General features: G+C 34.9%; 1 protein-coding gene across 10 annotated transcripts in view; it reads right to left on the reverse strand.

Annotated features, from left to right (window-relative positions):
• The window catches only part of Mecom (MDS1 and EVI1 complex locus), a 533,468-nt gene that overhangs the window by 36,058 nt on the left and 480,696 nt on the right, over nucleotides 1-16,714 (reverse strand). For all 10 annotated transcript variants that reach the window (XM_013145501.3, XM_013145498.3, XM_003463516.5 and 7 more), the window contains 3 exons: nucleotides 10,207-10,309; nucleotides 6,625-6,841; nucleotides 883-1,030 (listed from right to left, as the gene is read on the reverse strand). In XM_013145501.3, coding sequence (XP_013000955.1) covers nucleotides 883-1,030; nucleotides 6,625-6,841; nucleotides 10,207-10,309 — 468 coding nt within the window. The remainder of the gene's footprint in view (nucleotides 1-882; nucleotides 1,031-6,624; nucleotides 6,842-10,206; nucleotides 10,310-16,714) is intronic.

Here is a 16,714-nt window from a genome sequence, read left to right on the forward strand (position 1 = left end):
CCCCGAGTCTGTTAAAAATGTTTTTCTCTGGAGTTGAATTATAACACGGTGTTTCAGCAAGTTACCAGCAAGCTAAAACTGTTATTTGGAACATCATATTGATTTTTTTTAAATTAAAAAGCGACCCAAGTCATTCAGAAGTACAACAACCTTAAAAACAATTTCACATGTCACAATGTCCATTGGTATGAGTAAAGTTATTCAATGCTGTAAGAATTTTTTTCTGAAAAAGGAAGTGACTTTAGCAACACCACAACATCTCTGAGTTAGAAAGCATGGAAGTCAAACATTTGTATTGTTATCACAGTGCATAGTTATAATCTATGCCGAGTACTTTTCATTTCATATGTATGCTATTTAGTATTGGCCTATAATAAGACAGAAGCCTGACACTTTAACTAGAACCAAGTTATGATTCACAGTGAGGAGCTGGGTGGAAAAGTCTGTAATGTAAAAATCTCTTGTTCTTTCTGAATAGGCACTGAGAAAGGTTATGTGACTTCCTTACAAATTGCTATTGAGAGAAATCAGTGTGTGAATTGGATAAAATTTTCATTCCCCACAAAGGCTATTAAAAAAAAAAAAAAAAAAAAACATGCTGGCAAGTCAGTAGCGGAACCAGGAATTTACCAAGGATGTCTGACACCTAGTTTTGGAACTCACCATTAAGCCTCAATTCCTCCCTTATAAAAATAAAAGGATACCCACTAAGTATTTTCATACACTCTACTAATGCCTTTTAGCAGAAAACACTCGGTCTACTTTTCTCAAGATATTTCTAGTTTCCCCTCTTAAGGCTTGTTTGCATATATCGTAGCACATGATGAATTAAGAGAGAGCAGAGTGACAAGACAGGCCAAGGAGCCCCCAAATTCACTGTACCTTGGCACAGTTCTCACATTCATAATGCTTTCCACTGTCATGTGACATCTGGTGGCGAATTAAATTGGACTTCCAGTTAAATGCCTTGGGACACTGATCACACTTGTATTCCCTCTCTTCTGTATGTGACAACATGTGTTTCTCCAAGCTGTTAAGAGAACAATTGGTTCAATAAGACATGTGACAAAGGACACATTCATAAACTGAATGTTATTTTATTACTAATCCAACTGGCAATTAAAGAATTAGGAAGAAAAGAAGTGAGAAGGAGGAAAGAAGAAACAGGATGGTGATAGACAAAAGTACACTTTATGTTTCCAAGACTCTGTCTTCCACCAGTATGTAGCTGTAACCCTGTTGTTTGAAAATAAATGTGATACAGCTAGCAGGGATTAGCTGCCAGGTAAGGCGTATAATAAACAATGAGCTATTTGTCTAGTTTAGCTTTACTACACAATTCTAACAGCAACATATACTGCTACTATCTGCTACAAACACTCCAACAGAAAATATATAGGAAGGCATACTGCCTAGCATATATAACCTCTAGATGCCAAAGGTTTCTTTTATCTGCATCACCATGGAAAGAGAGCTGCAGGGTAGTATTTTAGAGGCAACTTCCTGGTATAGCCCTGGTATGCAGAGATGAATGGATCAATATACAGATGAGTGATTGTGTGTGTGGAGACAGACACACAGACAGATAGATAAATAATAGATGATGGATAGATAGACATGTAGATCCATAGATACAGAAATGATATATAGATAATTAGATAGATAGATAGACAGACAGATGTAAAAGTTACTATACAGACAAAGATATATGTAGTCACTGTATGAGAAAATAAGGAAATGTGTCTGCTTTAAGTAGATGCCCTTCATGGCCCCCTAAAGGGGGAAAAACATAGTTAAAATTTTCATAAGGGGAATTCATTTGTGTTTTAAAATTTAGAATGTTTTTCCCTGTTAAATCTTTCTCTTTTTCTAAAATTTGTATTTGAAATCCTCATGAATGTAACTAAAAACAAATATAGATGATGGATTGCTGTGATAATCAGAAGATGTCTGCAATGTTTTTGTCAATTAAACACATACACACATAACACACTAGTACACTAGCTCCAAGGACAGTTACCAGAGATCTTTGGAGAAACAACCTATTTCAAATCTGATACATATGTAAGATAGATTATAAACATCTTGCAAAAAGCGAGAAAAGTATAGAAGATGTCAAAAGAAGGTGCCAACTTCAAAAGACATCCACTAATCAAATGAGGACCAAATCAAACATCAGAAATAGTAAAATTTTTGAAAACTGTAGTATTAACCAGGTGTGGTAGTATCTGCCTGTCATGCCAGCACTTGGGAGGCTGAGGCAAAAGGATCACTACAAGACTAACCAGCCTGGGTCACACACTGAGTTCAAGACCAGCCTGCACTACATAGTAAGATCTTGTCTCAAAAGAAAAAAAAATATTAAAATACATAAACAGAACCTCACCAGTGACCACTGGAGGATGATAGGAAGGCAAATCATTCATTATTCTAAAAGCTGATAAAGCAAAAGAAAAACTCACGTGCGGGTTCTGCTTTTCCTATACGGACTGTATTTTAGGATGACAAAATACACAGTGAGGGGCAGTTTCTCTACATGAATTAATCCTTACAGGAGCTGATGAAAAGTGATAGGACACATTCAGCAATCTATGGTGGTGCACATCTATAATCCTAGCACTCGTGAGGCTAAGACAGGAGGATCTCCACAAGTTCAAGTTCAATCTAGTGTATATAGTGAATTCAAGACCAGCATGAACTATGTAGACCTTGTTTAAAGTAAGTAAATAAAAATAAAGAAAAAAATCAATAAATCTAGGTGATCAATTACCTGCTTCCAGACAGAAATGAATGACACCATTAATGAAGTGCTTTTGCTAAAATACTGAATTTAAATCCCATCTAAGACTTGGGATATAACTATGAATTTACAGGATATAGAGAGAATGGAGGGGAAACGTTAAGCACCACCGAGAATATATAAGCAGCAAAATCTAGAATGGACAAAATTCCACAGAAAAAGACTTCAGTTTCATCTATAATATTCAATAAGTAAATTATAATGCATCCGGGATGATACAGAAAGAGGGAGAGAAACTGATTAAGGGAACATTTAAATTAAAATATACATAAGAAGTGTATTAATTTATTGCTATGCATGGACATTATTTTCTTTTCTTTCCTTTTTTTTTTTTTGTCTTTTTCCTTTTTATGGGTACTGGGGATCAAACTAACGACTGCATGCTTGCAAGGCAGGCGCTTATGCCGCTGAGCTAAATCCCCAGCCGGATGGACATTATTTTCATCTTACTTTAAAAATTATGAGATAACTGGGGAATTTGAATCATGACTGAATAGATTGTATCAAATAATTAATTTTTTTGTCTTTTTTTTTCATTTTTCATTTTGTCGGTACCGGGGATCGAACTCATGACCGCCTGCTTGCAAGGCAGGTGCTTATGCCGCTGAGCTAAATCCCCAGGCCCCAAATAATTATTTTTAAAAGCATAACAATGAATTAATGTTTTAAAAGTCCTTATCCTCCACAGACATATCTTGAACTACTTGTGAATAATTTATTTTTATTTTAAGGAAAAAAATAATAACAGTAGAGTTTCAAAACAGGTTAGTAGGACAGTTACAATAATTAATACATTGTATATTGTTGTCTTCAGAGTAGTTTTTCAGAGTATACGATGGAAGCATAATATGGTGGTTTGTTTCAAATAATCTAAAACAGGAATAGCTGCAACAAGGTTGTCCTCGCCTAAATTACTGAAGCTGAACACGTGAGTTTTTAATTTCACCCTCTAATTTGTGTAGATCTGAAAATTTCAATAATAAACAGATTATTTTAAAATACTCAACACCAAACATGCAAATATTCACTTTTTCCCTACATTTTATTTCTCCTTGGGCTGATTTTGTGCCGGGGATACATTGTGTGGGAATGGGAGTTTGTGTAAGAAGATGAAGTGCCTGCTCTCATATCTTGGTAAATCAGAAATACCTTTCCCACACTGGTTCTCCTCTTCAGCTTCTGCCCTACGTTCTATTCACACTGGCACTTGGACTTACTTTTGTTCCCCATGAGTCAGTCAAGGTGGAAGTGCTATTCTGTTTGACCACAAGTGGAGATATCTCTGTGAACACAAGGTACCAGGAGAGAACAGGTGTGGGGCGTCAGAAGAAAAGGCCTCTCTTTATCAATAATATGTAATCCTCTGTTTGTTACAGAAATTGAAAGGCTGATAAAAGAGTTAAGAGGCAGATATCCACAACGGCACTTAATGTTGATTCGAGTCAGGAACGTCCTCCAGAGTCACTGCACAGATGGCAACTGTCATTGTCTATTCTAAGCAACCTGTGTTGATAACCTATTTTATGTTGTGTATCCCAGAATGTTTTGTGTCAAATCTTAAACCCTGAAATGCACTGTCAAATACAGAGCTCAGTCTACGTTTTGAGTCTTATTTCTTCCTTTAACTTTAAGGATATGGTTCGGTTTTAAGATGCAGTCTGGTCAGTCCTTAATGCCACTTTTCACAGAATTTAATACCAATTTATAGAGCTTTGTTCAGCCTCTGGGTTCTTTTGGTTTATATATCAATCTTTTTTGTCTACTCTCTTTTTCTTTTTCTCTCTTTATTTTTTGTGCATTCACTTCTTGATTATAGGTGAAATAGCAAGCCAAAGAATGTGTCTTCTCAAGAAAGGAATTTTCATTTATTTAAAACATAAAGCAACCATATAGCAGTCAATAAAGTGGAAACTATTCTGAGAATGTAGGTTCTGCATGTGGCTATCACATAAAACTATAAGCAGAGATAGCGCTGACATTCAGTGGTTGCATAGAGATGTGCTTTGTCCCATCTGGCTGGGATATCACAAGGTGAGTCTTGAGAGTTCACTTTCTGTTTTGCACTGACTGCTTTACTGAATCAACTAGGCTGACAGTTGGTTTCAGCACTATGTAAAACTGAATCAGGCTTAATCTTACAGTTAGGTAAATTAAGAAACTTTCTCCTCCTAACATTTCTGTGTAGGAAGAATTACATTTTATTATTTAATTGGCTAATTTTTGGCTTATAACACTGTCTATAATAATAAAATTGAAGAATGCATACTCAATTTCTGGCACCAGCAATAACATTTGTAGTACAAATACTTTTAATTCTCATTAATATGGGTTGGTTGTACTTGCTTGTAATTTGGGCATGATTATATTTAAGAAACAAGCTAGAACTTTTTTTGATAAGAAATCTTTTTACCAAACATATATAATAGAGTTATTCTCTACTCAGACCCAGTACAAAGGGTGCCTGGAAAGCTTGCTTACTTTCCAAAATGTTTTTCTCTCTAAAAGCTGAGTTAGACCTAAATTTTCAAAACTAGAGATGAATTCATCTGACTCAGACTCCTAAAAACAGTAGGAGGGGAGGCAAGATTTACACTTTCTGGCTTGTGAGTCATTTATACCTTTAAATGAATGAGTACTTCATGAAATCTTTTCCTAAAAGAAACCTAGCCAGAAGAAGATGATGCAGCTCAGTAAATGGAGTTGAAAAAGGAAAAAAGAGGGCCTAGGGGAAGGAAACAAGTGGTAAACTGAAATAGGTCCTTTGTCAAAGACCAAAGCAGAGCAGTTCACATACTTAATACGATCAGTTGTTACAGTACTATTGTCTTTGAAATACAATGATGTTTTGTTCTCAAAATCACACAATTCCAAGGATCATTTCAAGATTTTAATGCAAAGTAATGGAGATATTATTAAAATTATTTAGGGGCCCAGGCAAAAACCATTAGGTAAAAACAAAACAAAACAAAACAAAACCCTATTAGCTAGTTATTTACTTATCTGACCTTAAAAGAGTGTTTTGCAGCACAATTGTCAATATAGTATTTAAAGAGTAGATCATAGTTATTGTCTGATAGAAATTTTAAAATGTGCTTCAAATAAATTCAAAAAGCTATAAAAAGTTAACATATCACAGCAATATGATTTTCATTTTGTCAAAAACACATATTAAGGAATTACTTCATCTAGAATATCATGCTCTCTTTCTTTCTTTTAGGAAATACAAGACTAGGAAATTGAACATTCTTTGCTCATTATATACACAGGCAGGTTAGATAAATATTACAAATTAAATCCATGAGTTACACTGCTTTATGAGAAAAGTATTTGTTATATATTAAATGAGTACTAGATATAGTCCTTCATTTTTTATCATCTAAATAGTTTTAACTGTAGCCTTTCTGTTTCTTGGTATATAACTACCATAGTTAGTATCATTTTTTCCAGCACTTTTGATTTGTTTTCTTTCCCTGTAAAGTATCATTCTGTATAAAGATGATCCTTCAATTCCCAATACTACCTGAACAATGACATATATGGGGTAGGGACATAACTCAGTGACACAGAGCTTGCCTAGCATATGCAAAACCCTGAGTTTGATCCCTAGCATTGCAGAAAATAATAAAGATAATAATTTAACACATTATTTTCTACCTGAACACAAAATAACCTGTTTCATCTTCATTGTAAAGCTTAATGATTTCTGAAGATATCATTAGCACACTGAAGTTCTGCATTCCCAACTGTATAAATTCTCAAAATTCAGTATACCAATTTATTACAGAATAAATACAAGTTTGGTGGTACAACATGCCATGTCTAACCTTTGCAAATCAGGAAAAACTTGGTCACATTCCTTACACTCCTGGATGGTACGTATCTCTCGGAGATCATTTTCACTTTCAAGTTTTTGTTGAAAGTCCTCTTCCACCATTGAGAATGCTGAGTGAGGTGTACTACAGGGAAACTTTTGGTGATCTTCTAGTTCAGCTTTGGATTCAAAGATCTGGTCACAGTCCTCACAACGATATTGCCGTTCTTCTGTGAAAACAATTCAGGTGTTCTAGGATTAGGCGATCAGATCTGGAATGGCTACTACAAACTAGTTGTCTTTTAAATTATATAAGACCTACTTCAAATTTTCATGTCAATTTTAATATGGATTAGAAATAACATATGTAAAGAACCAGAGAAGAATCTGGAAAGGTAGAATAAATAATTACTCTGACTATAGTACAACTAATCAAATGAAACCTCATGGTTAAAACTTTCTAAGATCATAGAATACTAAAAGTAATCATTGTTATATATTAAGCATCATCTATTTTTTCAAGCCACTACACGGATCTTTGATGTTCCTTAATACTTGAGTGCAAAATTTATGTCTGATTTTTATCCCAATTTTAGACAAGTTAAGTAAGAAGGGAGAAAACAAATGGTTGGGTCTTGTATGAACCCTTCTCTGCCCTCTCCACTCCTCCTTAGGCCAATGCCATGTTCCCTGGAAGGCACGGGGCCACAGGGGCTCACCTGATTCATAACGACCTGTTACTATCATTTAAATTGGCAATGCTCCAATGTGCATCATCACTTCGAATGCAACAAAAGATGTTATTACCAATTCATGTTATTCTAGGACCAGTGCTAATTGACATAGTTCTGTTAAATAGCAAACAGATCATGAATTTGTACTTTAAATCAATAAAGTTTAAAAAAATAGTAGCAGAGTCTTGTTTCTGTTCTTTCCATTTTGATAGCCATGATCCCACTCCACAGGCCGCACCCTGCACAGCTGCAATCAAAACATCTGGGAAACAGCCCAATATACTGAAAAACACCCAGAGCAGACAGCATGACACATAATGCCTGTTTTGTAGACCTATAGAAAAGGTCTACAAAGACCTACAGAAAACTGAAGAATAACATCTTCAGTTGTTCATTGACTAAATGCTTTTGAGGAAACATTTTAGTCATCTATCAAATTCCATGCATTTTGCTAGGGAACTAACATATTAAACACACACACACACACACACACACACACACACACAAGAGATACCTGTAACAAAGAACTATGATGTACTTCATGACCAATTCATGGATGTGGCCTTAGGAACCCCAGAGGAATATGCCTAATCTATCCAATCTGGGGGCAGCGGTTCAGAAAAAAAGCAACGTGCTGAATCAAAATCAGCCAAGTGGTGGCTGAGGAGGACTCATCTCAGGCCTGGGGATGTCATGGGTCAGCCATGGAGTCATGAAAGAACATAGCACATCCACGGAAAGATAAACCCGTGGTGACATATGGCAGGCATATAGAATGCACGGAAGGAAGGGTGGGACATAAAGTGGTTGGCAGGTCAGAAGGGGCTACTGAAGTTTATAGGAAGAAGGGAGCAGAAAACCACCAAAAGCTAGAAAGCAGACACATATCAGAGATAGTTTTTAGAATCATTTCTCCCACTTGCAAAGTGAGAAGTTCAGCAGAAAGGCCTTATGGTACTGCCCTGTGTAATCCATCTGAGATACTCATGTAGTTTAAATGAAAAATGGGATCAAAGCAGTAAAGGAATCATTATACAGATTTAACGGCTTGTCCACTTTAGATATAGGGAATCAAGGAAGAGGGAGTGATTCTAAAATAAAACAGCTTGGCTCTAGAGGCAGAAATCTCAAAGACATTAACTCATTAAGGGAAACATTTCCTGTAGTTTGTGATGCTATTCATATATTTAAGATCTGTATTTAGATTTCAGTCAGGAATCTGAACAGAAAATAAAACCCTCCAGACCACATAATAGACAGCAAAGATCTTACTTTGAATGCTGACTCCCACACTTATTCCTATGTGGTCTTACTAGTCAATTTACTTAGCCTTAATGAACCTCATTTTCTCTACCTGTAAAATGGATATTATTCCTCTCTAATGGATTTTGTCTATGTATAAAAGATTAAACCAGACAATAACATAGAAAACATATGTCATGGGCAATGCACATGCTTTATTATGCTGTTCCTATGTAAAATCCTAGACTCATGAAACACAAATCACCAGTTAAGTATTATGCTTTCTATATATAGTATATGTATTAATGTGGATCCGAAACATTCAAAATAAGAAACAACTGACAGTTCAAAACCATTTTAAAGGAAGGTAATTTATGAATGTCACATGCAAAAAAGGAATGGTAACTTCTACTCAGGCCTTCTCAGGATAGTAAACTAATCATTCATATTTCAAAAAACAACTGTAAACATTTTAGATCTAACGATCATGAATGTATGAAACATCAGAGAAAGCCCTGGCTTCATTTGTATCATCTCAGCAACCAAAACAGTGATGGAGTCATGAAAGAACACAGCACATCCAAGTCCTTGCCCGGCAGTCAGACTGCCCCACTCAGGCGCAGAATCTATCAGGCCACTGGAAACTCTACATTTCTAAAGCAGTTTGAATGTCAGTTTCCAAGACAAAGAAAAGCAACAATAGGTACCCCAAAGCATATTGATATAACTACAAAGAAGCAGAATATAGTCTGACCAAAGGAAAAAAATATTCAAGGAAGCCAGCGAATTCTAGCAGGTTCCTTCATACAGGTACACAGGCAAAAGCTGGGGTTCTCCTCCCTGGAATGCTGGAAAGGTGGAGGCCAATGTGATCCTACCCTGTCTAATAGATTGGGTGGGTAACTGAACAGTGGTCCTTCAATCACAAATGCCACCATATTATCTAAAGATGCCTCTACGTTATGTTGAGCCGAATCACATTAGGAGAGAGGAAGAGGAAAGAGGGAAAAAATTATTAAATTTTCATCTCATGATATAAGTGAACACAAGTAGAATTTTCCCTTAATCTTACCTCAACATATATATGAATGATTATTTTTGATCCCACACTTTGATTTAGAATAGGTTTTTGGCAAATAAAACTTCTACTGGCTGTAAAATTTTTTCATCTGTATTCCCCCTCCCACTATAGGTTCCTAGAAACACTTTCTGCAATAATAACAATAATTATTCTAAATATAAATATATATATTGAATGGAAAAATAACTGCAAGATATAGAAAAATTCAAAGTCAAGCTCCCTGAAATGACTGTCACATGGTAGAGATTCTCACCGTCTAAGGTGTTACAAAAGGCTTAAGGTGATGTCTCCAATCAAATATTCAAAATTCCCTTGACCTGCACTTCAGGGAAGTCCTCTCCTTACTTTAACTTCATCATAATACCCGCCAGAGAACTAACCAAGAACATAGCCGCTCCAAGAGAATACATTTGGTAAAATTGATATTGAACAGCCAGAGAAGCAAATAACCAAATGTCAAGTGTCATGAACCCTTCCCAGTACTATGCTGCAAACCTCCTCCTAAGAGTGACAGGCACTCGCTGTGCGTGGCACTCACCGTGGATGTCCGGCGCCATAGGTTCATGAGGGTAGTCTTCACTCTTCATGAACAACACGAGCTCCTCTCCTGGCGCAATGTCTGCCACTACTCTATAGAATATCTTCAAGGGCCAAAAAGGGCAGAGCAGGAAAGACAAAAGAAGTGAATATTGGCAAAGAATACACAATGAGCCATCCACACATTCTATCTTAACAAACATATTCCTTTTTATTTTTATCACCAAAAGAATTGTGATGTCTTATTTTTATTTACTAAAAATGAACCCTCTGATGACAAATAGAAGACTATGATTTTCAAGCCGGTTCACAAATATTTTCCAAATACAACTTTACGAATCAAATTTTCTTAATTTGAGGTTTGCTGGGTCACATACAACCTATGTTTAACAAAGAATTTTTCCATCTCTGAATTTGTCAAAGCACCTAGCAAACCACACACATCCAGGGCTAAATCTTGACCTACATCATCTAGTAGGAGCCCAACTAAACTGGAGTTATTCTATTAGCAAGTTAGCAAAAGTAACACCTTTTGGGCAAGATATTGAGAAGTTAATGGGTGGGAGAGATATGATATACGAAATCAGCAGGATCTCAGCAGAACAGAACCAAATAACATTATCTTCTTTTTAAACAATGAATCCCTCTTTTGTTGACCCTGGAAGGCCTTCATTCTCATTCTCCAACTCCTGCCTGTACTTTGAAAGCAGGTAACAGGTGTTAGGCCTTTACTGGTTCATTTTTTTCAGGCTGCTCAGGGTAGTGTTTATTCTCCTTGCTTTCTAGCAAAGTGTGAGGGCAGGAAGGATTTAATAAATCTGTTAATGACAGACTGAAAAGCAGTGGGGCCAGTGTGGAAAGAACCTGATGAGGAATTCCCAGGATCTAAGCCTTACCTTTCCCCAAGCAGCCCGGTAACTTAGGCAAGCCATTGACCAATGATTACCTCCAGGCATCAGAGATTTTTAAAATGGATAACAGCATTTAGGCATGAAAGCCTTCAAGATGGCCATTCATTTTACCATAAAAATATTCCTAGTTTTCCATTTTACTCTAAGATTTATTAAACAAGAGTTTTCATGAGCAGACAGACTTTGGAAGTAAACAATGAAGCTATGTGATTAACTGCATGAAAATGCTATTAATCACATTCTGCCACAATATCCTTGCAAAGCCCCACAAAAAAATTAACCCCTATATTCTAAATATCTGGGTAGAACTTATACATGAACATAAACATAAACACTACTAAAACAAAACTAAAGAAAGTGGAAAAAAAAGAAAACCATAGCGAACTGATAAACCCTTCTAAGAAATAGGAAGATGATTTCACAAGATACTGCTGTTAACTTACACGAGTTTCTTACAAGTTTCTTACACGACCACTTGGTATTTCCAATTGAGAAAAGCTGGTAAGTTAAATGTCTCATAAGATCAAGAGAAATGCCCATACTTTAATTGTATTTACATATTTGTTTATCTTTTGAAAATCTGAGAACATTAAACATAGTATGTGCCTCTTTATTCCAGTAGGTGGCTCTAAAGTCCAATTGTTTATTTTTTATAAAAAGATTAGATCACAAAATTATACTAAATTTGAGAAATACCTCAATGATGAGTGTTTTATGACAGTCCCTTTCTTATCAAAATAAATTAATTTTTCATTCAATAGTAGATTAATGACTTGAAGTTTCTTTATAAAAAATAATGGGAAACATGATAAGGTGGGGCTACACGATTTCCTAATGTAATTTAAGTTTTTCTCTGTCCAAAATTAGAATTCATACTATGGAAACTTACTCCTTTTTATAAACTGTTTTTATGAAAACCAGTAAATCTGTAGTTTGTATCTAATGCCTAACCTTCGCATTCCTTTTTAGAGGTGTACTGAGAAAAACAGTTCTTCCCCAGAAGTTAGCAGGTTAAAAAATGAACGATAATGAGTGAATTTGCTTTTTTCCCTAACTCTTACAGTTAAATTCTTATAAGTCCTCTTTTATTCTAGCGTTCTATTTCCCCTTACAAAACAATAGACTTTTCTCAACAGTTTGAATCACCTCTTTTTTGGCATCTCTCTCAGGTTTAACTTATTAGTTTCCTTTCCAACAACATGTTGACATTTGAATTGTGACATATTAGAACTTTTCATTGGCTTCTCGGAAATAGTGAGGTTAAAGAGACAATGCCCTGCAAGACAGTAAAACAGGACAATTGTCTCTGTTGGGGAATGTTACATAGATACACATGCCAGGTCATTTTAAGAAAGTAGTATGATATCATTATTTCTCTGCAGTCTACTATTAATCATGTCTCTTTTAATTCCATTTTAGACTTACTCAAACCAATGTGAACAGTCCGAGGAACAAAAGAAAATGACGAACATACTGTAACTATATATTATAAAGACAATTAATTCTCTTTGCAAGGACATAGATCATCACTGTAATTTCCCTTTAAGTGTCCAGATTGTCATGTGAAGAATATTGAGAGCATAAAGAATAAAAGGCATGGAAGGGTGGTGATGTTGCCTTTATTTACAGGAGGTAAAAGGTGACATTCCAGGCCATGAAAGGCACGGCAAAGCAGAGCGGATTTTAACTTCAGGGTGTTCTTTTCGATTTTAAGTGAATTTTTATGGTGCTCATGAAACTGAAGTTTGAAAAGAACTGGCAAGCTCCAGACATAATGAGGGCAAATTCTGGGCTTGCGTCCTCACATAGCAGTAAGAATGTGCCTCGAAGTTCCATCTACCACACCCTACCAAGCTAGGCCTTTTCTCAAGGTGTTTTACCACTGATACGTCACATCTTTCATGGTTTAGGAGCTCAGAGACACTTAAGAAGCATTTGTTTTTCTCCTCTAAATAAACTGTCTCAAAAACAACATTTGAACACTTGAATACAATGATGTCTATAGGTAAATTAGTTTGCTTTCTAACAACAATAATAAACCAGCAAGCATTTGTGAAATGAGAGAAGATTCAGTGAAAACAAAATGAGAACTTGTTGTCTTGAAACAATTCATGAGGAAATGATGGGCTAGAATCTTGGAGGAATAAAGCTCTCCAGCAGATACCATATCTATGCTTCTATGCTATAAAATAGATCTTTCAGCAAATAAAAATGCAACAAAGCACAGAAGTGATTTGTGTAGATTTTCTCACAGATTTGTATGCTTAACTGGATTTTAAATGTCTTTAAAATCACTGCATTTTCAAAATCACTTCTCCTTCTGGAAAAGCGTTTTGTGGGCCTGTGGATCATATCATTTGAGGTACACACCACAAGCACAGACACTGATACAACCTGTTTTTTGTGCTGGAAAAAAGTGAAGGAAGATCAATTCTTTTGTAAAATTTCATCAAAGAGTTATCAGTTCTTCCTTTCCATCAGATTTTTGTGGAAAAGATCTGACTCTAAAATTAAAACGTTCTGAATCTGAAATACGTAATGAATCCAATTCAAGCATATAAAAAGAAGTTCAAAACTTTAAACACTTAGATAAATTTGATGCTCAACATTGATTTATTATTGATTTATTATTTTGCTATCTCCGAATGCTCCATTAGAAGGGAAAACTCAATTATTTGCAATATAAAATGATAGAATGGAGAAATGGATGGTTTAATATAAGAAAATTCTTTTTTTAAATTCATGATGAATGTTTTAAAACTGTGTTGTACTTGGTAGCTAATACTAAAATCCAGAATCAAAACACTTTTCTGCATATCATCTAGTTCGGCATATACTTAAAATTTTTGAAAATAATTTTATCACATAAAGTTAATTTTCAGTATCTTGCTGGACTCTTATTTTTTAGAACACTGCATTCTTCATAAGTATGGATATTATATTTAGCTCTCTGGACACTTCAATTTATAAAGATAAGTATTTGTAGAAATGCTATAATAACACATTTCTTCATATTCTTTTATTTTCAAAATTTATTAGAATAACACATTGATAAAATTTCTGAATATTTATTTTAATCACTAAAAAATTACGGCAGTTGAAAATAATATTAAAAATCCCAAAATTGTTCATTTTTCATACTGGAAAAAAAATCACAATTTAAGGAATAAATATACCAGTAGATAGGAGTTAAATGCTCTGAACATAATTATTATACTAAATCTATCTTAAACTCTGTAAGCAGTTCCAAATGTAAAGGGAATATTCATTCTGTTAATCTCACAAAGCTGAGTTAAGAAGAAAAGACACCGTGATTTGATTTAGCAAGTTTTAGACTTTAAGAAATATATTTTCAAACAATGCTATATATAAATGTATATGTAACTGGTTACATTACATATTTTACATATGAAATATAAATATGGTGATGCATATATTTTGCAAGAATTTTAAAATTTGTATAAAATATTAGTAACCTCACGTTATATATAATTATGTGTGCTATAAATATTTAATGATATATGATTCATTCTAATTATAAATATTTCAGTAACATAATTACATGTTATGTTATATGAATCTCAAAAATATTGTTGGAATTGGAAATAATTGCAATTAAACACATAATTAATTTTTTTAATATTTAAGATAAAAGGATAACACTAAAGAGTTTGGACACTACTAAGTGTTGTGATAGGAAAATTAATAGATTTTTCAGGCTATTCACTTTGACATCACCAAGGCTTGTATTCATCAAGATCCTCCATCAGCTTCACGATATTACCACTGCATTCATAAATGGTAATAATGCAGGATCAAGCACAGATCCAGAATCTGTCAGAACAGTCTTAGAGACCAGTTTGCTTTGCTTGGTTCAATTCTAAGTACTATGTTTTCACTATTGAGACAGAAGGAAAATTCAGTGTACAAGAAGGAAAACAGAAAAGAAAGAAAACACATCATTTACTTTTTAAAAAATGAACAAGGCTTCATTGTTAGTAATATCCATTTATTTTTTCTGCTCAAGCATTGGAAGTTTTATTTATACTTAATAGACTGCATTTGGCATGTCTAAAAATGACAGAAGTGTGAATTATGAATGACCTTCAACCTATTCAGGAAGTTGTAATAATTGAAATAATAGAGAAATATACTCCCTAAAAAAAATCTGTACTGAGAGACAACTTTTTCAGACTTCTGCTGTCCTTTTTCTTTGAACTTAACAGTTCATTTCTTCCTCCTGCAACTTTCAACATTTGGCATGAAGGTTTTGTTTCTATAGCTTCACTCAGTGTGTCCCATGAAGACCAGGAAAAGCTCATAGAACTTTCACATTTGGAAAAAGAGGGTTTACACATCTGAGCAAAGCATTTGACACATCTCTCTGCCTTGGTGCATCAGTCCCCACATGTGTGAAGGCCTCAGAAACAGGGTCTGGAGGCTTGGTCTGTTCATGACAACACAAGAAACCCCATTTCAGGACTGCAAAAGCAATGCCAAGTTTCTGACTTCTGGAAGAAAGTCAGTTTTACTGTCTATATTCTGAGCCTAATTTTAGTCAGAGGTGAAAGAGAAGTGTCTTCAGTAGACAGAGATGATCACAGAACATAAATTGGTCCAATAATACCTTAGATCATGACCAAACTTTGCCAAAACAATTCACGCTTAATTTCCCCGAGAGAAGGTATCTTGTATATATCTTTAGAGTCACAATCTAAAACCAAGAAAATACTGAGAAAATTTTTTCATGTATGAAGCAGAGACTCCTGCTTCTAAAATGAAAAAATAAAGAATATCCACTAGACCAAATATTATTGGAGTTTTTATCTCTATATCTTTAGTTCTTTGTTCATAATATGAAGAGAAAGGCAAGTATAATTTATTGAATAAAACGAAACAGAGAGAATTGATTGTTGGTTACAGTTTGTATAAATGTGATAAAGATGCACTTATTATCGCACACAGAACCTCCAGAGTGCCCAGCCTAAAGGTCCTGTAATTTGTCTCTTAAGTAACCCAGGAGGATCTCTCTATAGCACCTTTAAGAAATATCCATGAGCGCCTGACTTAAGGTGGCCATTTTGTTTGATTTTATAAAAAGTCCCGGATGATGATACTGAATGGTGTGTGAATGTGTGGTGAACATTACATTATTAGATGCTAAGGAAGCTAAAGACCACCTTTGGGCTTGTTACTAATAACCTGGAAGCTTTTCTTGTGTCTTCTCCTTGGTGGCTTATGAAGCATTCTGATGACTAGCTTGTTGGTACAACCCAGAAAGAGTTTAGAATGACGCTTGAGATCTTCCTGATTGAAAGGTGATGAATATGTGCAGACACTAACTAGTAAAAATTTTTGCATATAATATTTGAAGTCACCTTCAACATATGTGGCCTGTGAATCTTAATAAAAATTTAGTATGAACTCTGTCAGTGCTGAGTCCTGGGATTACATGAGGGGAGGGAACAGTGCTGTTTGTTTAATCATGTAAATGTCAAACAGCAAACTTATGTCTGGAAGAGTTTCATCTTCGGATAAGGAAAGTTACTTATCAGCCAGATAACATCCCCCAGAGTCAGCTTAGGAACTTTTCAGAAA

Source organism: Cavia porcellus, unplaced genomic scaffold, assembly GCF_034190915.1.
Source record: "Cavia porcellus strain 051 isolate PalLab524CR breed Dunkin Hartley unplaced genomic scaffold, mCavPor4.1 scaffold_17, whole genome shotgun sequence".
Classification (NCBI taxonomy): domain Eukaryota; kingdom Metazoa; phylum Chordata; class Mammalia; order Rodentia; family Caviidae; genus Cavia; species Cavia porcellus.